Here is a 15,543-nt window from a genome sequence, read left to right as displayed (position 1 = left end):
ATGTTACCAAATGTGTGACTGAGCCTGTGCTAAAATGCTGATACGTAGTTCCCTATGAGATCAATAATTATAATAATGTAACTCTAGATATGGGAAGAAGCAACAAGAGAAAATATTTTCTTGGGCCAAGAAGTTAGTAAGACAGGTGTGTTCCAGAGACTTTTGCTACTTACAAGGCCTGGTCTAGTGATAACACATTGAGTGGTCTGTCAATGGAATCTTCGTTAGACCTGGGAAAGAGCCTTCCCAGCACCGCGGGACACAATGGCCATGAAATGCCCCCAAACACGGTCAAATATGTGGCTATAAAGGGGCCCTGCTGACTGGAAGTTAGCCCTTGCCAGCTACCTCTACAAAGATTAAGTCATGACCACTACAAGATGCTGACCTTCAACACCCCCTTGAAAGGAGTTCAGGGTGGAGACAAGAAATAAGGCACTCTGTGCTCTGGGAAAATCCAGAAAAACAGGCCTCCAGATAGTCAGATGTTTTCAGGTAAAGATTTGTATGAGTCCAAATTCTTGCATCTTCTCATACCTAGAGAAACACTAATGTCACGAACCAATGTCTGGACCTGGTTCTCCTAGCTAGCACCTCAGCAGCTTTCCTACATCTATTAATCTTTGGGCCATATATCTGTAACTTTCTTGATAAGTTTGTTTCTCCAAGTACTAGTATGACAAGAATATCCCCCAGCCAACACCCAGACAGTGCTAGAACAAGCTGCCTTACTCTGTGGACTCTCATTGCCCTCCGTAAATGAACCCCAAGGTCCTCAGGCTATTCTCCCTTTGAGATCTTATATGGGAGACCACCTCCAGTGATTAATAAAGCTCAAGGGAGACCACCAACAACTAGCTGACCTGGAGATGTCCCAACACCTCCAGGCCCTGGGAGAAGTCTTCCACCATATCACCCGAGAAACCTGAGAAAGGACACCCATTCCACTGGGCAACTGGGTTCACCCTTTTCAGCCAGGAGATGAGGGGTGGGTTAAAGATTGGAAAAAGGAACCACTTCAGCCAGTTTGGACAGGCCCTCACGTGGTCGTCCTGATGACCCCTACTGCTAATAAAGTTATGGGTGTCGTCCCTTGGATCCACCACACCAGAGTCAAGAAGACAGACTTCCTGTGATGAGGACACCTGGAAAGCAGTTCAGGACCCCAAAAACCTCAAGGGCTGGTTCCAAAAATAATGACCCTCACCCATGAAGGATGCTGAGCCCTGCTCTAGTCGCTCCAGGAGCGGACTAGTCAACACACCGCAGAAACTTAAGGATTCTACAGCCTTGCTCCAGCCACACTCCAGCAGCTGGCTGGTCAACATGTGGTGGGAGCTTGAGGATCCGGCTATCAAATTATCAATGGATCATAAAAAGGAGAGAGGAACTAGCAAACTCCTGGGGCAACTGGAATAATATCTGGAGCTGAACATTGTGACTTCTCCCTTTAGCCAGTCCTCTCTTCATGTTCTTTGTGGCAGTCTTGTTTGGCCCTGTATTCTCAATGCAATTACCCATTTCACAACCTCTCAGATTGAATCCATAAAGTTACAAATGGTAATAGCTCAATATAGCTCCTAAATGATGGGGAGCCTTGAATATCCTACCAAAACATGAGATGAGAGGGGAATGAAGAGGAAGAGTTAAAATTTTACCTCCTTTTGCCTCTGTAACTCACCTGCCCCTTTCAAAGTCTGGATCACGTAGGTTATGCAGTCTCAAAAAGTGAGGATTTGCAATACTAGGAACTGGAGTTTATCTCACTCACCCTTACCCTGCTCTTTGCAATCGCCCAGCCCCTGCAAACCTGCTTAATCATGCCTATCCAGGTCAGGCATCCCCCTGCCCATCGTGACCACTGTTCCTACAAGCATGAGACCCCTTAGTTTAAACCAGCCTATTAACAGCTAGTGTTGCCCACTACTGCTACTGCTAAGTTGCTTCAGTCGTGTCCGACTCTGTGCAACCTCATAGATAGCAGCCCCCCAGGCTCCCCCGTCCCTGGGATTCTCCAGGCAAGAACACTGGAGTGGGTTGCCATTTCCTTCTCCAATGCATGAAAGTGAAAAGTGAAAGTGAAGTCGATCAGTCATGTCTGACTCTTAGCAACCCCATGGACTGTAGCCCACCAGGCTCCTCCATCCATGGGATTTTCCAGGCAAGAGTACTGGAGTGGGTGCCATTGCCTTCTCTGTTGCCCACTACAGTCTGTCTATAAAAACTCTGTAACCCCTTTGTTCAGGGCTCAGAGCTTGGATGTTAACTCCTCTGGGCCTGCCGGAGTAATAAACCTGAGTTCTCCAACTCTCTGAGTGTGGTGCTCGGTTTCTCGAGTACTGGTTTCTGCAACATAAAAACTTTTATAGAAATGATTTGTGAAGTTTCTAATAATGACACAGAAATGTATAATATAAACTTTCAAGACTAGATACAAAACTGGATATATATTAGGATTGCAACTATGTAAAGTATATTTATTGGTATAATAATACATACATTTCAAAAAACATCAGAAGTTATCACATCAGGATGTTAGTGTGAGTTATTGCTGGACTATGTACAACTCAGTTTGAACTGGCAAGCCCACTTCTATGTGGATTTTTTCCACTAAATATGTACTACGGTGGTACATGATCCAAGGCTGATTTAATCTGTGGATGCAGAACTGCACATACAGAGCCAACTGTAAAGTTACACATGGATTTTCAGTAGCACAGATAGTCGGCAACCGTGAGCCCCAGGATGTTCAAGGGTCAACTGTTCGTCTCTTCCAAAATTTAGTCCACTCAATGAAAGGAGCACACAAAACTTTTAAAGTAGAAAATATTTCTAGGTTCTGGTTCAAGCCAGTGACATTGGCATGCCTGGCATGCTGCAGTCCATGGGGTCGCAAAGAGTCAGACATGACGGAGCGACTGAATGGAAAGACTAAAAGTGACGTTGGAAGATCCTGAACTCACCTCCTCCCAAGAACACACCACACCTACATGTGTATATGGAACAGTTTCATTTAAAGGAACTAAAAACCTGAGTGAGTCCTACATACCAGGCAAACATACACAAAAACCCATCTTGAATCAGGTGTGAAAGGCTTTTATACGATCTTGCTATAAACTCTACTCTCAGAGCCATTTGCCTTAAAATGTTTATGGCTGTAACTTCCTGAATTGTTTATATTGTCATGAGCAAGAAAAATCTTTGAGGATGTAACAAAGTGTCTGGAAAGAACTTAATGATACTGGAAACATCCAAGTGCTGGGATGGGACAGTATGTTTCTCACAGTGTTTCCTGCAGGTGAAGTATAATGGCTCAGTTTGCTTTTCATCATGAGACTTACATGCTTGTTACTTGGCTTCTAAAACTAGGAGAGCTCCATCTGGGATCAAACTTAACTGCCCTACTTTCTGATCACGGCTCATGCCCAAGGCTTTCCAGGATTGAACCAAATTTGTTGAGAGTCTGTATGGAAAAACTGGAAATAAGCCACAGAGCAGAACTCTTGTATTTGGTCTAACTTTGCCTACCAGGAAGAATCTAATCAGGAGATTTTACCCAAAGTCACTGGTAAACTTTCACCAGTCCATTTCAGAGAAGGAGTGAAAAGAATCAGACTGGTAGCGACTCTAACACAGAAGACCCTCTGGAATCAGTTGTGAGAAATAATACATGCAAAGTTTTTAGAACAGGGTTTGGATCCAAGTATTGTTATATAAACACCTGTTACTATTTTATGGCTGTAACAAAATAACATAAAAAACAAATAAAGTGAAATAAAAAGGACCAGTAAGGAAACATTATAAACTATGTTTCCCTTTAAACAGAGGATAAAAATTTAAAAATAGGAAAAGGTAGAGAAATGCTGAATGTACAACTCTGATTAGAAGAAAATTTCAGGAAAAAATAAAAACCCATTGATCAGCAGCAACACAGAAAAGCTCATGTGTAAATCAACTATACTTCAACAAAATTAAAAATAAAAGGTGAAACTTCATTTCTGTCCATGGCAATGGGACAGAAGTTCAGTACCCAAGAGGACTAGGAACCAATCCTGTAAAATGTAGAGATCACTGTGATTTTGTTTTTAATATGCAATTTTTATTAAGTGAGTCCTTCCTGGATTATACAGCTATTGTAAGAAAAGATTTCCTCTTTTATTTCTCTAGTTAACCAGGATTCTGTAGAGTAGATGAGTCTCAGTCGTTCAGCTGTGTCCAACATTTGTGGTCCCATAGACTGTAGCCCACCAGGCTCCTCCATCCATGGGATTCTCCAGGCTAGAATACTGCTATTTCCTCCTCCAAGGGGTCTTCCAGAACCAGGAACTGAACCCATGTCTCCTACATCTCCTGCATTGGCAGGCAGACTCTTTACCACTGTGTCACCTGGGAAGCCTGGATTTTGTGGAATGCCACCCTAGAAGACTACATGCAGGGAGAAACAAAAACAGCAAAAGGAGTGAACACTCCCATCTTCAAACCAACTATGGAGACTCTAAAGAGGCAGGATGGAAATCTGAATTCTAGGAACTGCTCAAGAAAACCCCTGGGAGACAAAGGCTGTCTTGAATTGGTGGAGATACTGGCTGTAGCCAAGTACCCAGGATAGGTGGGACAAGTCTTAATATAAGGCTGCTGTCAAACAACTGCTTGCCCTTGGCTGCAAAATGGGTAGCAGCAGCCCAGGAGGCTGGAGCCAGTATAATTTTAGGAGAGTACTAGAATCCTCCAAGGACAGGGAAGCGACCATAACAGGTGCCAACTGACCACCCGCCCTTGGGAATTCACCCTTTCACATACTCCTCAACTAAATTTTTAGGTGGCTGGTTAGTTAGAGCCTAGGGAGACCACTTCTGTATATACGCTCCTTTATGAGGTGTAAAGACCTGGCCATTTTTCTATAAAGGCCATCTTTCTAAAGGAGCCCCTAAAGTCAGGAACAAGACAAGGGTGCCCATTCTCAACAATACTATTCAACATAGTTTCGTAAGTTTTAGCCACAGCAATCAGAGAAGAAAAATAACTAAAAGGAATCCAGATTGAAAAAGAAGTAAAACTCTCACTGTTTGCAGATGACATGATCCTCTACACAGAAAACCCTAAACACCCCACCAGAAAATTACTAGAGCTAATCAATGAATATAGTAAAGTTGGAGGATATAAAATTAACACACAGAAATCCCTTGCATTCCTATAAACTAACAATGAGAAAACAGAAAGAGAAATTAAGGAAACAATTCCATTCACCACTGAAACAAAAAGAATAAAATAATTAGGAATAAATCTACCTAAAGAAACAAAAGACCTATATGTCAGTTCAGTTCAGTTTCTCAGTCATGTTTGACTCCTTGCAATCCCATGAATCGCAGCATGTCAGGCCTCCCTGTCCATCACCAACTCCCGGAGTTCACTCAGATTCACATCCATCGAGTCAGTGATGCCATCCAGCCATCTCATCCTCTGTCGTCCCCTTCTCCTCCTGCCCCCAATCCCTCCCAGCATCAGGGTCTTTGTCAATGAGTCAACTCTTTGCATGAGGTGGCCAAAGTACTGGAGTTTCAGCTTTAGCATCAGTCCTTCCAATGAACACCCAGGACTGATCTCCTTTAGGATGGACTGGTTGGATCTCCTTGCAGTCCAAGGGACTCTCAAGAGTCTTCTCCAATACCACAGTTCAAAAGCATCAATTCTTTGGCGCTCAGCTTTCTTCACAGTCCAACTCTCACATCCATACATAACCACAGGAAAAACCATAGCCTTGACTAGATGGACCTTTGTTGGCAAAGTAATGTCTCTGCTTTTCAATATGCTATCTAGGTTGGTCATAACTTTTCTTCCAAGGAATAAGCGTCTTTTAATTTCATAGCTGCAGTCACCATCTGCAGTGATTTTGCAGCCCCCCAAAAATAGAAAACTATAAAACACTGATGAAAGAAATCATGCTGTTGCTGCTGCTGCTGCTAAGTCACTTCAGTCGTGTCTGACTCTGTGTGACCCCATGGACTGCAGCCTACCAGGCTTCTCCGTCCATGGGATTCTCCAGGCAAGAACACTGGAGTGGGTTGCCATTTCCTTCTCCAATGCAAGAAAGAGGAAAGTGAAAGTGAAGTCGCTCAGTCATGTCCGACTCTTAGCAACCCCATGGACTGCAGCCTACCAGGCTCCTCCATCTGTTGGATTTTCCGGGCAACATAGATGACACAAATAGATGGAGAAATATACCATGTTCATGGATCAAAAGAATCAATATGGTGAAAATGAGTAAAGTACCCAAAGCAATCTATAGATTCAATGCAATCCCTATCAAGCCACCAACGGTATTTTTCACAGAACTAGAGCAAATAATTCCACAATTTGTATGGAAATACAAAAACCCTCGAATAGCCAAAGCAATCCCGAGAAAGAAGAACAGAATTAGAGGAATCAACCTTCCTGACTTCAGAATATACAACAAAGCTACAGTCATCAAGACAGTATGGTACTGGCACAAAGACAGAAATATAGATCAATGGAACAAAATAGAAAGACCAGAGATAAATCTATGTACCTATGGACACCTTATCTTTGACAAAGGAGGCAAGAATATACAATGGAGAAAAGAAAATCTCTTTAACAAGTGGTGCTGGGAAAACTGGTCAACCACCTGTAAAAGAGTGAAACTAGAGCACTTTCTAACATCTTACACAAAAATAAACTCAAGATGGATTAAAGATCTAAATGCTGCTGCTAAGTCACTTCAGTCGTGTCCGACTCTGTGCGACCCCATAGACGGCAGCCCACCAGGCTCCCCGTCCCTGGGATTCTCCAGCCAAGAACACTGGAGTGGGTTGCCATTTCCTTCTTCAATGCATGAAAGTGAAAAGTCAAAGTGAAGTCGCTCAATCGTGTCCGACCCTCAGCGACCCCACAGACAGCAGCCTGCCAGGCTCCTCCGTCCATGGGATTTTCCAGGCAGGAGTACTGGAGTGGGGTGCCATTGCCTTCTCCAATCTAAAGATCTAAATGTAAGACCAGAAACTGTAAAACTCCTAGATGAAAACATAGACAAAACACTCTCTGACATAAATCACAGCAGGATACCCTGTAACCCACCTCCCAGAGTAACGGAAATAAAAGCAAAAATAAACAAATGAGACCTAATTAAACTTAAAAGCTTTTGCACAATGAAATAAACTATAAGCAAGGTGAAAAGACAGCCTTCAGAATGGGAGAAAATAATAGCAAATGACGCAACTGACAAAGAATTAATCTCAAACATATACAAGCGGTTCATGCAGCTCAATTCCAGAAAAATAAACGACCCAATAAAAAAGTGGGCCAAAGAACTAAATAGACATTTCTCCAAAGAAGACATACAGATGGCTAAACAACACATGAAAAGACGCTCAACATCACTCATTGTCAGAGAAATGCAAATCAAAATGACAATGAGGTATCGTCTCACACTCATCAGAATGGCTGCTATCAAAAAGTGTACAAACAATAAATGCTGGAGAGGGTGTGGAGAAATGGAAGCCCTCTAACACTGTTGGTGGGAATGCAAACTAGTACAGCCACTATGGAGTACAGTGTGGAGATTCCTTTAAAAACTGGAAATAAAACTGCCTGCATTTCAGTTCAGTCACTAAGTCATGTCCGACTCTTTGCAACCCCATGAATCACAGCACACCAGGCCTCCCCATCACCAACTCCTGGAGTTCATTCAAACTCATGTCCATCGAGTCGGTGATGCCATCCAGCCATCTCATCCTCTGTCATCCCCTTCTCCTCCTGCCCCCAATCCCTCCCAGCATCAGAGTATTTTCCAATGAGTCAACTCTTCCCATGAGGTGGCCATAGTATTGGAGTTTCAGCTTCAGCATCAGTCCTTCCAATGACGACCCAGCTGGCCCAGCTGGGCCAGCAGTGTAATCCCACTGCTGGGCATACACACCGAGGAAACCAGAATTGAAAGAGACACGTGCACCCCAATGTTCATTGCAGCACTGTTTACAATAGCTAGGACATGGAAGCAACCTAGATGTCCATTGGCAGACAAATCATAAGAAAGCTGTGGTACACATACACAATGGAATATTACTCAGCTCTTAAAAAGAATGCATTTGAATCAGTTCTAATGAGGTGGATGAAACTGGAGCCTATTATACAGAGTGAAGTAAGCCAGAAAGAAAAACACCAATACAGTATATTAATGCATATATATGGAATTTAGAAAGATGACAACAATGACCCTATATGTAAGACAGCAAAAGAGACACAGATATAAAGAACAGACTTTTGGACTCTGTGGGAGAAGGCAAGCATAGGACGATTTGAGAAAATAGCATTGAAACATGTATATTACCATATGTGAAATAGATGACCAGTCCAAGACTGATGCATGAAACAGGGCACTCAAACCCGATGCACTGGGACAACCCTGAGGGATGGGATGAGGAGGGAGGTGGGAGGGGGTTCAGGATGGGGGACATATGTACACCCATGGCTGGTTCATGTCAGTGTATGGCAAAAACCACCACAATATTGTAAATTAATAGCCTCCAATTAAAATAAATAAATTTATTTTTAAAAAAAAGCCAGTCATGCTCTCAGCCTAGTCACTTTCAGTTTTCCTTCACACTTTAATGCCTATTGTTAGAAATAAGTTATGCGGTTAAACAGTAAGTATGGGAAATGATTATAAAATAAATTCTATGTGGCAAAGTGGTAATTTTTCTCTAGTATGAAACAGTTGAAGATTTATATTTCAAGAACTATTTTCTAGAAAAGTAGTTTGCCATCAATCCCATACACGGGCTTGTAGAAAGGCATTCTGAAATAGGATAAAGATTGTGGATAACCCAGCAACTTGAATCATGTTTGCATTCAGAAAAGAATGTTCTTGTTCATTTGGACTTTACTTTGGGAGAATTCGTTTTTCATTTTTCACATTCAAAATACAGGAAGCCCTCCAAATCCAGATTCCCCATTCTCTTCCCTCTTTTTCCTTTCCAGTTACAACTTAATGCTTTACTAAATACTGTAGGCTGTATACGGACTGTTTTAGTGTCATTCAAAAATGACTAATTTTTGACAAGAGTCTTAGCTAACTATCAAATTAGTAATCTTTAACTTCTAATGCTGCTGCTGCTGCTAAGTCACTTCAGTCGTGTCTGACTCTGCAACCCCATAGACAGCAGCCCACCAGGCTCCCCTGTCCCTAGGATTCTCCAGGCAAGAACACTGGAGTGGGTTGTCATTTCCTTCTCCAATGCATGAAAATGAAAAGTCAAAGTGAAGTCGCTCAGTCGTGTCTGACTCTTAGCAACCCCATGGACTGCAGCCTACCAGGCTCCTCCATCCATGGGATTTTGCAGGCAAGAGTACTGGAGTGGGGTGCCATCATGATTTCAAACACTTACAGTGACTATCATTGAAAAATATAGATTCTGTTCCCCTATATTTAGTGACCCATCAGCATTAAACATCATTTACATATCTTGATGACCCAAGATCATTATTAAAAACATCAATCACTGTACTGTGCTCAAGGTGAAATCTCTGGATGCAAATAAATGATCACTGTGTGGTATTACAGAGTCAAACACATATTGATCCCAAAAACTATCATAGAAGATTTTCTTTAAAAGGTCTCCAATATAACCGTGATTCTGATTCAGTGTTTCTTACATGGTTCAGGTACATGATCTCCTGGGTTTAACATAGCTGACTTTCTGCAAAATCAAAGGCTTTCAATCAAGAGCTAAAGACACTTTTTTATGGCTATCTCCTAGAAAATGGTCTCCTTCTCTGGTATCACTGGTGTTGCTTGGATTGCTAGTATCACTTTAGAAGGTTAGCTGTATCTACGTCCCTAATACTGGATCTCATACAATATCCTGTGAGCCCATACTCTTTCTAACTCAACTGATTACACCTAAGTAGATAGTAAGGTGGAGGAGTTTCCTAAACACAATCTTCTGTGATAAATTATTCCAGTAGCTACAAAGCTTTTCCTTTGAAAAATGACTGGTTTACACTCTGCAAGAAATAGCTATGACATCTTTGGACGCTTTAAATTGCCATGCTTCCAGGTAACAAAAGCTGTACTGTATGTCAGCACAAAACTCTGGCAATTCAGGACCACTCTCAGCCCCTTATTCTGCTTAAACCCAGAAGGAACACCATTCTTGGCACTTGCTAAGTACAGGAGGAATTAGCAGGAATCCACAAGAAGCCCACTTTGATCCCTGCAAAACTATCTGGGGGAACAGACTATATAAAAGATAAGAAAAAAATAGTCAGCCTCCTGAGCAGCTGATTGTTCTTAACCACCTTCTGAAAAAGTATCTTAAGGGCTGAAAAAAATTCTAAAGAAACACCGAGCCTGAGTGGATTACATCAACTCAATCAACAGTATTTTTTATACAAATCTTGTCTTTTCAATTAAATTTGGCCCAGGCACAGAATCACACAGGAAGTTTGGGACATTGTCTAATTTATCCCCCCATACCCCACCAAAAAAATGCATAATGGATATTCTTATAAACTGATTAGATAGTCTAATAAGGCTTTATGCAGTGGTGATATTGGGCAACTTTAGATAATGCAGAACATTAAAAAAAAGAAGAAAGCTGCCTATTTCTATCACAATGAAATAGCAGTTGCCTGGGTAGTGGATTGGACAAGGAAATAGCAACCCACTCCAGTGTTCTTGCCTGGAGAATCCCATGGACGGAGAAGCCTGGTAGGCTGCAGTCCATGAGGTCACACAGAGTCGGACACGACTGAAGCGACTTAGCAGCAGCAGCAGGATAGTGGATACTGCCCTGGTCAGACTCTCACCTTCTCTATTTGGTGAACGCTGCCTACTTTGAACTGCCAGAGTCTGCATTTCTTTGTTTTAAGATTTGCTGTGACTCCAGCAGCACCTAGAGGAGCCGTACAATTAATGTCCTCAGGAGACAGCGCCACTCAACTACAGAAGACAAACTGGTTATGAATACTCCAACTCCCTCGCCTCTCAGGTGGGATAATGCTAATGCAGGTGTTTGCAGAATTTCCCTTCACACCAGAAAAATAAAAGCCTCAAGTACCCATGGGTGTAACTTGCTTTACCAACATACCCTCTCTACCTGTCTCACGTCCACTCAAATCGCAAATAAACTTGCCTTTCGATCCTTGTCTCAAGGTCTACTTCTGGTGGAACCTAAACTAGGTAAGCTTTTTTCATTAACACATCCTCCTGCTGACTCTTCTCAAGACTTCACAGCTTTCTACTTAATTGTGCACAAGTTTATTTTGAGTTTTGTCCACTGCCCTTTTCTGAAGGCAAGTGACAGATGTCAGACCCCCAGCTCTGTTCTGCTGCTCATATTCTGACACAGAAGCTACTAACACAGTTGGGAGACTGACAAGCAGCGGGGCATGTGTGTTCAGCAATCCCAGATAGAGAGAAAATAAGATGATGCATGTGGAAGCCCTCAGTAAACAATACAGCATGACTGAAATATATTTATATTATTTCTGTGTGAGGACACACATATATATGCAGAGCTTTATTGTTTCTGTCTATTTTAAAAACTGAGCAATGTTCTACTTCCTCTAGGGGGGGAAAAAAAGAGTTCACTGAAACTTGTACTGTACTCTCCACAGTAGAGAAAAATATTTGTTTTTCACTTGTTTCGTGAAAAATATTTTAGATACTTAAAATATAGGAGGCTATCAGGCATAGTGAACATATTAATATTTCAAGCCTGATATGAGGGAGCTGGTTTTCATCTTGGCTATAAAAGTTAATTCCAGCATTTCAAAGCAGTCATTGCAAGGTTTTGTGCCTCAATTTTCTTCCTCCAAAGTGAGAATGTGAGGGGAAGCATTCTCTAAGGACCCTTCCTACTCCTGACTTTCAGTTTGCCTTCTCTGAGCACAAGGCTTCTATTTTAAGTAGAAATATCTGCTACTAGCAGCTGGATTGGGAAATGATCACATCAAGTAGGGATGTGCAGCCAATAGATCCGTGCCTTTAACTGACTGAATTGAATACTAAACAGTGGACTCTGTGTGGCTGAGCTTGAAACCATATACCAGTCTCGATGTCCCTGTTCTCTGAAGTAAAAAGGCTTTTGCTTTAGTCTCTCAGGCCTCCATTAAGTCTTAAAAGAGTTAATGATTAGGAATCAAATAGTATTGTCTGTAACTAATGTATACTTGAATGCATTTTTAAGGTTAACTTAATATATATCCTAAAAAGAGATTGTATTTTTTCCACCTCTGCTATACAGTGGACCCTCACCAGCCATCCAACTTCATATGTAGTAGTCAGGTCAATCCCAATCTCCAATTCATACCCCTCACAGCTGCTTGGTGTCCATACATTTGTTCTCTACATCTGTGTCTGTATTTCTGCTTTGCAGTAATAGATTCACCAGCAAAATCCAAATTCATAAAAGCACATTGGTAAATGTCAGAAGCCAGAGGCTAGGGGTGGGGTAGAGAGGGGAGATAGGGAGCTAAGTGTTTAATGGGGCAGAATTTCAGCTTAGGAAGGTGAAAAATTTGGGAGACAGATGATGGTGAGAGTTTTACCATTTGTATGAAATTAATGCCACTGAATTGTACAGTAAAATATGGTTAAAATTGTATATTATGTGACTTTTAATATTAAAAAAAGAGTTAATGATTCAGAAATGTGAAGATGTTAAAAAAAAAAAAAAAAGGAATAGCATTGAATTGGGAAACTGGTAACAATTTAGACAACAAATCCTTCATATGGCTGAATCACCAGACTCCCAGATCCCAAAAGATAAAGATAAAGACCTGACACACATTCCTAAGTTGTTTTTACAGGAAGCAGACACAACCAGATGAAAACTGCTGACCACAATCACATAGACTCTATACTGTTTGAAACTAGAAGGCTGATGATGCTGAAGACTTCGCCTTGATGCCAACCAATCTGACAACTGTGCATGAGCTGATCATGCACTCTGCGGCTCCCACCCCCACTTTTGTTGATGGCTTCCCCGAAAGTCATCACACTCACACTTTGGAGTGTGAGCTGCCCATTCCACCAGCCTGGCATCCTGCAATAAATGCTGGATTTATTTAATGTTGGTTCAATCCAACCCAGTGTCCATAGACTGGCTTTACTGTGTGAGGACAAGTGGACCCAAGTTTTGTTTGTTAAAAAGGTCAAAGGATGCTCTGCTCTGTTTTTTCCTTCTCTTTCTCCCCTTTTCCTTTGAGTTTTTTTTTTTCTTTTTGCTGCGCATATTTTAAAAAGTGAAGCAATGTATAGAACTCATACTTCATGCTGAAGGTTGCTCTGTTCCTTTCTCTTTCTACATGCTCCCTGGGCCAGTGAAAGACACCAGCACACTCTTTTTTGTATACACTGGAACTTGCCAATAACTCTAGATGCTTTGAATCAAGAATTTATCCATTTTTGCAATCCCTGCCATCATCTTACTACTATCTGATCACTTCCTCATAGTAGCTTTTCAGTTTTTCCTTAATGAATATATTCTATATTGATTCATAGTCATCTCACTCACACTGTGGTACCCTGAAATCTTTGTCTCATAATTATTATACCTTTTTATCTCAACAATCTGCTTTTTTATTTTTGTCACCCAATGATCCAGCAATGCCTTAGAACTCAGTGTTACTCATATTTCTCTTACATTAGATTTCTAAGTTATTCAATCTTAAACTCTGAAATTCTGTTCTCTGACTTAAAACCAACCTCCTTTGACCACAACCATCTGTACTTCTATCTCTCTAGTCATTCAACTTCAACAAACATGTCCCTGAATGGGTCTCTATCATACACAGCCATGGAATTATTTCTGTATTGAGAAGTATTTTCTTAAGTGAATTTAACCATTCATTCAACAAATGCTATAAAGTACCTACTAGGTGCCAGACAGTATGGTAGATGCAAAGAACACAAAGATGAATAAAACTGAGCCCCCGACTTGAAGGAGTTCACCACTACTATAGGCAATGGAGAGGAAATATAAGTAACAGAAGTGGGCATTAGTACTATAGAAGAGCAACTAATGGAATACTACGTGAACTGACGTAGGAGCAAGAGACTCAGCTTGGGATGTCCTTGAGGCAAACTGCTGTACCACAGAATGCATGGGTACATCTCCACAACATCAATACAAAAATAACATTCTTGTTAGACACAGACATATCTGATTGTATGGTCTTTAACTATTTTACAATGATGCAGACTTTTATTTGTATTTACTAAAGCCCTTTAAAATAAATTAGTGACTGAATCTCACAAATATACTGAATGAAAGAAACCAGACACACAAAAATTTATTCTGCATGATTCCAGTTACACAGAGTTCAAAAATTGGCAGAATAAATCTATGACATTAATACTTAGGAGCTGGGGCAGAGGAGTGGATGAGTGGAAGAAGGTTCTGGAAGAAGGTTCCAGGGTATGTTTCTGATAGGTGATAATATTCTGTTTGTTAACCGGTTGTTACACAAATACATCCTATTTGTGAAAACGAACTGATCTGTACACTTATATTTACAAACTTTTCTATAGAAATACAAATTTCAATACAAAGTAAAAGGAATGAAGACTTGGAATAGCAAGTTAAATGCTATTAAATGCTAACAGTAAATATCTCTGGTTGATGGGAACATGATTAACTTTTGAAAAAGCATTTCTATGCTTTTGTATCTTCCAACTTAGTAACAATAATCACATATTATGATTTGACTCTGAATAAAAATACTATTGTTCAAAAAAATTAAAAAATAAACTATTATCCTATATGATTTAGAAACCCATTTTTTTTCCCCAATCTGTCCACATAATTAAAGAAAAATTTTAAATGGGAATTCCAAACCAATCTATTTTTTTCAAATTAAATTCACTTAAACTAAAAAACAAAAACAATTCACTCAAACAAATATTTTTATCTGTAGAGTATTGTAAGGTGCTAAGTTGGAAAAGGAAATGGTAACCCACTCCAATATTCTTGCCTGGAGAATTCCATGGACAGAGGGGTCTGGCAGGCTAGAGTCCATGGGGTCACAAGAGTCGGACACCACTTAATGACTAAACCACCAATGTATTAGTACATTAGGAAGAGTTGATTTGAAAAATAATGAGAATTCTGGCACTTCAGTGGCTTTCTGAACTTGATTCTTTTATAAATGTAAATGATGAAGATACTCTTACATTGCTTTTCAGAAATAATTAATGAAAATACCAATGATTTCAGCCATCAGTAAAAATTGAATCTGTTTGTATGTCTTAAATGACATAAAATAGAAAAAAAGGTATACTATATCATAAAAAGGAGATGTTAGAAAACATACCAGAAGAAGCTTCCAGTCTTTCCAGTCGGCTGATTAACCAGTCAAGGGAGCCAGAAAATTGAGCACAGTTTTTACGATTTCCTCTAATTAATGCCGCTGCAAAAGAAAAAGCAGATTTTACGGTTATGTGATTTTCTAATTCAAAACCAAAGTAAGCCCACAGTAGGCACAAAATATTGGATCAAAAACATAATACATTAATTTTATACC

The 15,543-nt window shown here is 40.6% G+C and overlaps 1 protein-coding gene across 7 annotated transcripts in view; it reads right to left on the bottom strand.

Annotated features, from left to right (window-relative positions):
• RYR2 (ryanodine receptor 2) overlaps positions 1–15,543 on the bottom strand; it is an 830,734-nt gene that overhangs the window by 371,936 nt on the left and 443,255 nt on the right. For all 7 annotated transcript variants that reach the window (XM_061404941.1, XM_061404935.1, XM_061404936.1 and 4 more), the window contains one exon: positions 15,334–15,429. In XM_061404941.1, coding sequence (XP_061260925.1) covers positions 15,334–15,429 — 96 coding nt within the window. The remainder of the gene's footprint in view (positions 1–15,333; positions 15,430–15,543) is intronic.

The sequence above is a fragment of the Bos javanicus genome, chromosome 28 (assembly GCF_032452875.1).
Source record: "Bos javanicus breed banteng chromosome 28, ARS-OSU_banteng_1.0, whole genome shotgun sequence".
Classification (NCBI taxonomy): Eukaryota; Metazoa; Chordata; class Mammalia; order Artiodactyla; family Bovidae; genus Bos; species Bos javanicus.
This window is presented reverse-complemented; position numbering and strand designations above follow the sequence as displayed.